This window comes from Impatiens glandulifera, chromosome 2 (genome assembly GCF_907164915.1).
Source record: "Impatiens glandulifera chromosome 2, dImpGla2.1, whole genome shotgun sequence".
Lineage (NCBI taxonomy): Eukaryota > Viridiplantae > Streptophyta > Magnoliopsida > Ericales > Balsaminaceae > Impatiens > Impatiens glandulifera.
Genome location: NC_061863.1, coordinates 41,204,572 through 41,216,738, shown reverse-complemented (window position 1 = coordinate 41,216,738; position 12,167 = coordinate 41,204,572). Strand labels below are relative to the sequence as shown.

The following is a 12,167-nucleotide window of genomic DNA, read 5'->3' as shown; positions in this document are numbered from 1 at the left end:
CAAAGATGGAGAGATAAATTAATAATTATTATAAAATAAATTTAAAATTATTATTATTATGTATATTATAAATATTTATAAAAAAAAAATTAGAAATTATATATATATATATATATATATATATATATATATATAATAATTTTAAAAAAATTAATGATTTCTTAATTATAATTTTTTTAAACCTAAATTTCCATTTAATTATTTGATTTTTGAAATTAATTTACAAATTAATTTTAACTTCATATTTAATTAATAATAATTAACTAATTTTTATAAATAAAAAATCAACCATACATCTTGAGAAACTTTCATGACCAAATCATAATCTACATTTTGATCTATTTATACCCCTCCCTTCTCGGGATGATTAGCAAATAAAACTAGCAGCCCTTAAATGTAGTTGCACTTGTAATCCAACTCAACCATGAGAATATTTTGACCAAAAACTCAGATTGTGATCAAGCCTTCAAAACTTTTGCAAGTTTATTTGTCAAATGAACATTACAGAATCCAGTCCAGATTCCAACCACACAAAAATAAATTGCCGAAATATTATCTGTTTCAAAAATAAATCGACGATTTCAAGAATAAATCGACGAAATCTAAATTGGATAGAGTTACCGCCATTTATGTTGTTGGATAAATCCTAATTTCCAAAGTGGTGGGAATACAACTACAAGGAGATGAATTAAGTGAAAGAAATAAACAAGAGTAAGGAAGTAAGCAAGCAAGGTTCTATTTACATAGAAAATACAAGAATAAAAGGAACAAATCTGGTCACTGACTTGACGGGCTTTCAGAAAGCTTTTGATCTCCCAGGGGTTTCGAAGACCGACAACTGTCTACTGAATCTGATAGTCTATCTCTAGCTTCGGTTCCATGATCCTCAATTGGACATTGGTCTTCCTGAATTGGGTCCATCCTATGATGATTTCTTAATGGACAGTCATGATCATGGAAAGAACTTGGAATTGAGTCCAATCCATAACGAGATTGGATAGTAGAACAGTAAACAGGACGTAACATGTCTTTGTTGTTCTCATTGAAATCTCTCAAAGAGATTCGACAAACTGGGCATGTGGAATGATGCTGCAACCATCTATCAATACATGAAGCGTGAAAAGAGTGCGCACAATAAGGAAGAATTCGCAATATGTCTTCCTCTCGGTAATCCGCCAGGCAAACAATGCACCTGTTATTACATAATACAGATATTTTTAAATGCTAAGATTTGTATTAACAACTCCTAATAAACACATACAAACAATGTCTATTTCATGTTTGAACACAAGAAATTTACATATTTCTTGTGTTAAAACTGATTACATCCATAGGAAATGCTTTAGAACTGCATTTAGGAAATCATACTCGTAAACACTATTAACCAAAAAAACGTACAATTTGCTGAAGATTCTATAATAATGGACTTTGATGAGCAATCTTGGCCATGAAATTAGAAATGATATGTGAATAAAATCATGGAAGACTTAACATCTAAAAATATACAAAGGAATGATGGCTAACGACAAAGAAGAAAAGCTTATCATTGAGATTAGCATACTTTGTTTCAATAAATCTCAATTATTCAATAGCTGCTAGCCTGCTATTGATTTTTGTTTTCTTAATGTTAAAATTTGAATTAATAAAGTTGTCTCACATATAGAGTGCTTTATATCACATCTGATATGCAGTTACCAGGATTCCATGTACAACCAGAGTTTCATAGTCAAAAACCCTAATGTAGAGCCTAAAGTGCAAACACAAATCAATAAACGAATAACTGACTAAAGCATCTTATCATGTCAAGAACACGTGAAAAACAAGAAGGTAATAAAGAACAAGCAACTTTATAGTCCAATAGGTTTTGAGTAAACAATTTCTTTACGGAAAAACAACACAAAAGAAGATATGCAGTAGGAACATTATCCACACTTCATCGCTAAACATTGTTTTACTAGATTTGTAAGTTCTACCCGTATTTGAAAACTTTTTCGTAACTTTAAAACCTTCATTTAAATTATTATTCTTTTGAAATTAAAAGTTCCATTTTGATCAAAATATCATGTCTCGACTTGAATATCATAACAAATTTTTGGGTCCTTATTTAGATTTTCTGCCAACTTTTCAATTGGATTTAGCCAATCCTACATTGTCATCATACATGATTTAAGTGCCAATTAACAAACAAATTGAATGCATACAAAGGTTCCAAAACTATGATGGAAATGAGGCAAAAAAGATTAAAAAAAATGAAAACCAGTTGGGTTTGGAGTCGGAGATGGGTAGTGCCCTAACCCGATGAGCGATATGTAAAGAGATTATTAATTCAAATAATTGATTAAGAAAATTATATATCTATAAAAAAAAGGGGGGAAGACAAGCTCCACTTGGGAGCATGTGATCAGTTAATTAATAGAGAGCATGTGGATCAGTATGCACATGGAATTATAGCACACCTTTTTTTATAAGGTCAAAGTTTGTATAACAATGTTGTCTAAGACGATTTCTAATAAATACAAACAATAAGTCTTGAACACGCGCACTTAAGGTTATTCATTAAACCACTTATCCATCTCGCAGTCACACTGAAATTGGTAGAATACAATTTGGGTTTGCAAAACATCGAGATGTAAATATTGTTAAATGAATATATATTTTTAATTTTAATGAACAAGCTTGATTTGTTACACTTGGCACCATAACCTAGTATAAAAATAAAATTATATGAGAAATGAATATAAGGGATAAAACTCATAAATATACTCTTGAATTTTTCTTATTTTATTTATGTCCTTCAATTTGTAAATTAAAAGTGATCTGCACTAGATTTTTTGATTTTTTTTGTTAGCATCTATCCAAAAGTCAAAGGGTATAAATCAAATAGAATTAGGATTAGGATAAAAAGATCTTGAAATACCCATGAGAGAAATTGATATATCTAGACATTCATTGTGATCAAAGAGGGTATTTTATCCAGATCTTGCCTCATTTGATCTTCTTTATTTCCAAATAATCAGATTCTTATCTGATGTCGGATTTCAAATTATCAGATTATTTGGATTTCAAAGAAGCTCATTTTAATTGTAATTTAATATTTCAAAAAAAACATATTATAAAGAAAAAAGAATGATAGGTATTTTGGTATTTAGTTGATGATTTGATGAAAGAATTAATTGGAGATGGGATGTTAGATTATTAGAGCTTAGAATCCAAATAACCCACATCAAACAAGGCCTAAATCTCAATCTAATACATAAGACTATAGAGGTTAAGATTCTTTAATTAATTAATGAACTTCACTAATTTTGGACAATATGGCCTAAATTATGGAAGATACTAACAGATTCATGGGGGGTGGATATTGACATTCATTATTTGTTCTATTAGCTTGGCTTTATTGTATTTGTCATTTGTATTTGTCACATTTGCAGACATCATCTTTTTATAGACATAAGCACATGCAAAAGTTCAACACTCCAAAGTCATATTCATTTCTACTCCACTCTCCAATTCCATCAAAAATGAAAACATATATTGATCTTGATCCTAAATTATCGGATCCTAATTTGGTCATTCCAAATTAGTCATGCTCTAAAGACATGTAGTCAGTCTAACCAATTCTCAAAACAGCAGTTTTGTAAATGATGAAAAACACATAAACAAAGCAGGAGCAAAACTAAAATGACATAAAGAAGACAAGTGAACTTACTGAGCATCTTCTTTGGATGAAAAACACAAGTCACTGTACTTCTTTGTTGGGAAATTAGCCACAATTACAGGCTCAAGACCATGTAGACCCCTTTCCATCTGTAAATTCAGCCATTTAGCCTTAAATGGGGGAGATTCAGTTTCTTTTGTTACATTATCAAATGTAAGGACAAGTCATAAGAGTGGGAAAAAAACATCCACTTATGGTCCAAATAGTGTAAAAGAAAAGAAAAGAAAAGAAAACAGGGAAAAAGACATTTACAGCAAAACCAGTGGCTAAATTGAAGGCAAATGAAATGGAGAGAAATGATGTAGTCTGTTTATAGAAAACTAAGTTCAATTTGAAACCCATATAGAAGGATATATTAAAGGAAGAGCTTTACCATACTGAGATTAGATCTAGAAGATAGCGGAAAGGAACGTCTTGAAGCATTCAATCGAATCCGAGCACAAATTAAACGCGTGCAAATGAACACAATAAACATGGTGCTCACAGAGAATCCAATCACTGTCATAACCAAATTCAGTCCAGATGAAATCATCTTCACTACCCAGATTTTAGCTTCTCCAAACTTCAACAAAGCCTTCCTCTTTCTCCCAATTTTTCACAACCCTAGAACTGGATTTGCAAGATATTCGAGATCTCGCTTCATTTTTCGCTGCAAACCCAGTCAAGTCCTCTCAAATAAGAACAACTCTAGTATATCTCTCTCTCTATACATGTGGGTAGTAAGTAAGTGAAGAAAGGATAAACTTGAAATGGGGTCTATTGAATATACAAGAAGGCATCATGGTGGAAGTGCGTATAGCCAGTGACCCCGATTAACCCCATGTGTGAGATAGGTAAAGAAGAAAAACAGTGATGTGAGAGGAGATAACAGATATTATTATGTGATTAGAACATGATTAGAACATGGGCCTGGTTACTGGTTACTGGTTACAAAGAGAGGAAAGAAAGAAGGAGAGAGAGAGAGAGAGATTGAGATCCAAAAAAGATGAAATGACAGATTAGCAAAAGTGGACTAAAGATAGAAGATATAAGGGGTTTATTAAGTTAATGGGTGCTTGTTTATTGCCATGGATTATGATCATGTCTCTCTTTTATCATCAATAATTATTCTTCACTTTGTTCTTAATTCTTATACGTGGCTCCTAACACTATTTGAAGATCATTATTTTTACTATAAAATATTGATGTTGGATTCTTCTATAATTTCTAACCCAACCATTTAGTCAGCCTTCTCTTGTGAGTGGGATTCATATAAAATATTCAAAGTAATTTGCCACTTGTTGCCTCATTATAACCAGACTAACTTGCCTCTTTTATAAAGTTTCAAGTCAAGTAGACAACTCTCTATCAAATCAATAAATAAATCAATATTTAAATTTAATTATCATTTTAAATACCATTCATTTAAATAAAAAGGTTACCTCATTAAGTTGTTGGAGTTAACTTTCACCAAAAATTCATCATTGTGCATGATTCAAAATAATTATTGGATATAGTTTACATGATATATGTTTGATTTAAGTTACTTAGACCTTGTTCTTAGTATTGAGTTATTTAAATAGCACGTGAATTATTTAATTTTAAATAAAAAGTATTTTAATATTTTGAATAGTAAGATGAATAAGAGAGATGTTATGAAATAATGTGTATTAGGTTGAGATTATTTAAATAATAACAATCGTATAATGGCCTAAAGATATCTTATTCAAGTTGGTTGTGTGACGAGATATTGTGCAACTTCTATAGATGATTTATTGTTGTGTTGAATATTTTAACTTGAACACCCTAATCATTCAAAAAAATCTCCAAAAAATATCAATAAATTCACTCAAATAGTTTAAGCGATAAAATTGATTATTAAGAGACAAATCTTAAGTTGAAATGAATGTCATAAGTCTTAAGTTGAAATGAATGTCATTTTTAATTTCATTCATTAAAACTAAAAAAATATATTATTAGATTTAAATTATCTGAATATAAATTACTAGTAAATTTTTGTATTGACATCTTAACAATTATAAAATAAAATAAAAATACTAAATTAATATGGTTTTAAAATAGAACAAATGTAAATCCCTTTTTAACTTTTATTTTTATTATTAGTTTTTTCTAGTCATCTTTGTATGCCCTTTCTATAGTTTCATAGTTGGTATGGCTATATTTGAAGCAAAGATAAGAAATTCATGAATACCAAGGCCCTACTTATATTCCTTGTTTGAATTGAGGATAGGAGGGCCAATGTAGGACTATTTGCACACATAATTATATGTTATTGATATTTCAGCAAACAACTGTATCCATATATGTAGGGACAAAGTAAATTAAAAAATAATAAGGATAAAGTATCTTCGCAACATATCGCAACATATGAATGTAACGCATATATAATAAATAAAGATAAAAGAATTAGAATTTGTGTCACGAACGGTGTTAGAAATAATGTGATAATAAGTTAATGTATTTGAAAAATTAAAATTTTCTCCTTTTAAATTTCAAGTCCACTTACGTGTTTTCATATTATTCCCGATACTATTAATAACACAAAAATTGTGTTCTTTATAATTACTCAATATATTATAATGATTTTTTTATTTAATTACTTGTTTTCCATATTTTAATTTATGTAATTATAGATGATTTTATCCATCATAATTAATATTATATATAAAAAAAAATTAAAATGTAACTTTCATGTCGGTAAGAATCGAACCACCTTTGATATTTTTATCACATAAATTATTCTAGGTTTTATTTGAAAGATAAAATGATTAAAACATAAATTTAATTTAATTTTAAAATTGGTCATTTTTGAAACTTTGTTTTTTTTTTCATTTTGTGAATTTCCTATATAATGACATTTATATTTAAAAAATAAAAGTTGAATCAAGAAAAATATTAGCAATTTCTTGAAAGAATATATATTGAATGATAACAAAAACAACCAATCTAATTTATTACAATAATTAAATACAACAAATTTATATGAGAGAGTTCATTTGAGGGTAGAAATATGTAAAAGAAAATGCATATATAGATATTTATCAAAATTTCATTATAATATATATAAAAAAAGGAGTACCCAACAATGTGACCCAAAATGATGGCAACCATCATGCCTCATTTGAAGGACATGATCACTAGCGTTATAATGGACTATGTTAGGACATAAATGATAGAAAGTTTATTTATGTTTTATACACTTTTTTCTTTTATCTCAATAAAGTCTTATCTTATCTATGTAGATAGTTTAATGTTAAAAATATTAGACTTTTATGAGATCTTTTTTTGGGAAAACATTTTTACGAGATCTTAAATCTTAATTCTTTCATAAAACATTAAATTAATGTGTGAGTTCATTATGTTAAGTTTGTGTGTTTAGCTTAGTTAGTTCAATGTTTTTTTTTTTTAAATGTAACATTAATTTATACACTCTATATCATTTTAAAATTAAACTGTATTAGTTGTATTCATTAACTTGGCTCATTTTGAATAGTATGGGAAGGTGATTTAGGTCACGTTGTGGATTTATCGGAAAAAAATTGAAAATCTTATTTTTTTTTAAATCGGTCAAAATTTTAAATTATTTTTGTTAGTTTCATTCTTTAATTTTCAATGTGAATGAAATTGTTCAGTAAAAAGAAAGAAATTATAGAGGACATTAAATTAAGGATGTCATTACAATTTGTGGCCCTTATTGTAGAGATTATTTTGCCAAAAAATCTATTTGTGAAGAAGATGTTATCAAAAAATAATTTATAGCCTGATTTAAAGTTTTATTTAAAATTTTATCTAAATTCCATTACATTTTTATATGATAAAACTAAATCACTTTTTAGAAGTGATGATAGTAATGTATATTTAATTAGGGGTCCAACTTGTAAGTGTTTCACTAAATTATTTTAGGAAATAAATAGTTTTTTTTTTTATAATAATTACTTTAAAAGCTTGGTCTTCTTATCAATAGAAACCAATACTTTTTATATTAGATTAAGAAGAGAGATTTGATTCAAGATAGAATTGTTTTGGATTTTTTTTATATATATTAATAAGTAAGATTTGATTCTAATTAGAATTATTTGGGATGTTTTTTTATATAGATTAAGAAGTAGGATTTGGTTCTAAATAGAATTGTTTTGGATGATAACTAATAATCAAATTAATAAAATATTAGTTTTTATAATAAATGAAATTTATATTTAAATAACATCAATAAAAAATATTTTTGGAAGATATGATTCTCTTGACTTGATAAGGAGTATACAAAACAATGAGGATTACTTAAGTTACATTTTTCAAATATTGTTTAGTTATAGGTGAACGGAATTAAATTGTTGACAATATTTAATAATTAAAATTCACCTAACTTCTTGTATATTAAAATATCTCATGAGTTCCACATACTATAATTATAAAGAAATTCTTAACAAATATAACAAGATAAAGCAAAATAAAAACAAAAGTAACAATCAACAGGGTAGGTGATCAAAATAATTAAATAAGGCACCTGGTTTAATTTGGAATCAGATTTTCTTAAATTTATTGAACATTTAGTTTGATAAAATTGATTATAGTCCCTTCATATTAAAGGAATCTAATTCTTTGTTTCCCGTCAAACAATCTAGAAAGGTGTTTTTGAATAATAATTCATATTCCCTCAATAAAATTAATAATATATATATATATATAGTTTAATATAATAAGCTAATTTATACTCAATAAATAAAATAGATTAAAATAATAAAAGTGATTCTTAAGAAATCAAATATTATTAATTTGATTTTCACACTTTTCATTCTTAGAACTATGAATGACAATGAGTAAATGTATTCCCGATATTCATAAGTACTCCATGGTTTAGTTCAGATGATTTAAATCGGTTCGGATTCGAACATAAGAAAGAATGAAGATACTGAATCAAGTTCGAGGTAGGAAAGGAGTATTGTGCGAAAATCTATCAAAATTAGATTAATATTAAATTTTTTTTTATTAAAACTTAATATGACCTTTGACAGATTATATATGTAACCATCATTGCAATAAATATATAATTTATTCTATTTTTATCTAAATTTCATTCCAAATTTATTGTTTTGATATTTTTAAAATTTTATTTCTCTTTCATAAATCATTACTTTCTAAGAGGTTTAATCTTTATTTTTTCTTAAATAATAAAATGTTATTTATTTCTTCTCACTCTTTATTATTAATCCTTACTTTTAATTATCTTTTTAATTTTATTCTAATTTTTTATTTAACTATAATAACAACAAAATTGTTATCCCTCCTTTCAAAATGTGTAAATACGCCTAATATTTTACTGATTTTAAAATTATTTATTATTTAATAAAATTTTATTTTTCTTCTTTTCAAACTCTACAATTTTATAAATATTTAATTAAATAATATGGGGACGAAGATAGAAACAAAGAAATATACTCATCGATCAGGATCGGGATCAGATGGTAAATGAAAATTAGGTTCAGAAACAATACTTTTACTACCTTACGGGTACGTTGTTATTCCTATTTATTTAAAATGACTTAAGTTGAAGAGGAACATAATTAATGTCTTGCTTAATATATAAGAATTAAGAATTTAAACCGCTTTAGTTAAAAAAATACATATCCCGACCATTTCATATTATTTGTGTTTAATATATTATATTTAAAGCTCCTTAATTACACAATTATAATATATATTGTTACAATATCCATATTATTTGTGTTTAATTTAAAGTTACGGTTGTTATGTATTCTAATTAAAATATAACAAGTTGATTTATTAATGTTTTGTTTCTTATTATGCCAATAAAAAATTCCTTATTTTTTGGCGGTTGGTTTACTGAATTACCCCTTAAATATGAGAGGCTTGTAAAATCAATGACGTGACATATACATCAAGAGCTTGGTCTCATTTGACCCCGATATTTTTTGTATAAAAGAAGCAATATTTGATTCTAAATAGAATTGTTTTGGATAACTAATAATAAAATAAGACATAAGCTCTTATAACAAATCAAATTTATATTCAAAAGAACATTCTGGGATAAATTAATTTTTGGAAGATATATGATATTCTCTTGACTTGACTTGATAAGAAAATACAAAAATCAAACGAGGCTTACTAATTAATTTTTCCAAACATTGTTCTAGATGTAGGTGAAGAAATTAAATTGAAATGTTTTGACAATAATTTAATGATTAAAATTCATCTAACTTGTTTATTAAAATGTCTCAAGAGTTCAACAAATTATTTTTATAAAGAAGTGCAACATTATCATTATTATCAACCAATGTAACAAAATATAAAATATTGTTGTAGTACAAAAGTAATAACAAACAAAAAGGTGGTTGATCAAAAATAAAAACATATATGTATTTCTTATATGTAAGATGATTAACATTGCATCAGGCCAATTAGGTGACGCATCACTAGCTGAAAAGAGTAAGAAAAGAAAAAAAAATATATAATTTTTTAAATTTTTTAACGAATCAGATTGTGTCATGTCATTCCTTCTCAAATTCCGTCACCCAAATTTCTTCTCCCCATCATTTCTCATGAAATAAAACAATTGATTTCGTTCAACAAATATTTCTACCAATGGTTGATATCAACTTCACTTTGTAAATGTAACATTTATAAGTTAACCTAGTTTTAATTATTTCGTTTATTGTAACTTTGCGTTATTAATTATGAATAATGGAGATGAGGGTTTTCAACTAAGCTCCATACTTATTGCAAAGAAGTTTGCTATAGAATTTACCCAAACCAATCTTCAATAGAGATTTCCGGAAATGAAAATCGTGACCCAAACATACTACATTCAAAATATAAAACAAGGAAATTATTTAGAAAGAACAATTAGTTTATATTATAATTTAAATATCAAAAGGGGTGGTGGCGCAGTTGGCTAGCGCGTAGGTCTCATAGCTTCTGAGTAATCCTGAGGTCGAGAGTTCGAGCCTCTCTCACCCCATAATTTTTTGTTCCCTTACAAATATGCTGAAAACTTATTTTTAAAATTCTATAAAGTTAGTTAGTATATGGTTTAAAATAAGAGTGTGAGATGTACATGTATTCATTTTAGTTGTTTTTTTTACTAAAGAGCCAACTATTGTCAATAGTTGGCATGATAGTGATACTGTTAAAAAACACTTTTATCCATGGTAAATTTATTGTCTTTAACCTTGCAAAAGATCAGTCCATACTAAAAATATTAGTTGTTTTTTACTAATGATCCATCTTAATAGTTGGCATGATAGTGATATTTAAGAAAAACACTTTTATCCATGGTAAATTAATTGTCTTCAACCTTGCAAAAGATCAGTCCATACTAAAAAATGAGCATTACCATTACCAAACATATTACCATTTTATCATAATTTCTCCATTTAACATTGTTGGAATAACTTTTACCAACAAACAATAAACAATATTATGACATGTCAATGATGCTATACAATTATATATGGTATAATTAACTTAGTTGTATAATATATGAATTGTAATGGTATAATGTTATACATTCTAACTTCCAATTTAGGGTGACATGTCATTCTAATTATCCTTAATTCAAATTTTTTTTTATAGTTTTTGTGTTTGGAATATATGGAATATGAATGTTGTTTAAGGATAAAAATAAAAATAATTTATTTTAATTAAAATAAAAAATATAAGTTTGAAATTGATTTTTTATTACAAATATAATTATTATTCTCTTAATTTATTTATTATTATATCATTATTGTTCAATATTTTAATTATTATAAATTATTTAATATAAATTTTTATGTGAATTATATTTATTTAGTTTAAATGTTATTAATGGGTTGTAATAAAATAAAAATAAAACAAAAATAATATATATAAATATATAATATTATTTATAATTTAATTAAATCATAGAAAAAAAATATCATAATAATTAATAAAATTATATTTCTTAGAAGTATAAATTTATAATAATGAAGTTATAATATATTAAAAATAAACATATATTATATAATAATATTAATAAAGGATATAATGAGAAATTAAGATATATAAGAAAAAAATCTTATACAAAAAGATCTAAACATATAAACCAACTATGATACTACAAGGTAGTGTTTGTGACACTATACAAATTATATAGGTATAAGTTGTATATAGATATAAATTGTAACGAGTTATAAATAATATAGGGTAGTATAAGTTATATAGGTTATTAATGTTTGGTAAGAATTATAAAAAATGGTATTAGTTGTATATGGTTTATAATTTTGTGTTTGGTATAAGAATGTAGTATAAGTTGTATAAATATTAATTTAAAATTATTATTATTATTATTATTATTATTTTATTTATTTATATTATAAATAATATCGTTTATTATTATAAATTATTGTATTGTTATTATTTAATAATTAATGTAATTTTAATTAAAATATAAAAAATTAATTATAATATA

General features: G+C 25.9%; 1 protein-coding gene and 1 non-coding gene across 2 annotated transcripts; one reads left to right on the top strand and one right to left on the bottom strand.

The window, feature by feature from the left end:
- Window positions 1-579: 579 nt before the first annotated feature.
- Window positions 580-4,700, bottom strand: LOC124927650 (RING-H2 finger protein ATL39-like). Its single transcript, XM_047468107.1, has 3 exons — window positions 4,092-4,700; window positions 3,710-3,807; window positions 580-1,192 (listed from the first exon to the last, which is right to left on the bottom strand). Exons 1-3 carry the CDS (start codon window positions 4,248-4,250, stop codon window positions 778-780), a joined length of 672 nt encoding a protein of 223 aa, XP_047324063.1. The 5' UTR covers window positions 4,251-4,700; the 3' UTR covers window positions 580-777.
- Window positions 4,701-10,609: 5,909 nt separating this feature from the next.
- On the top strand, window positions 10,610-10,694 carry TRNAM-CAU. Its single transcript is given in 2 exon segments — window positions 10,610-10,647; window positions 10,659-10,694. It is a non-coding gene; the product is annotated as a tRNA-Met (tRNA).
- Window positions 10,695-12,167: the final 1,473 nt, after the last annotated feature.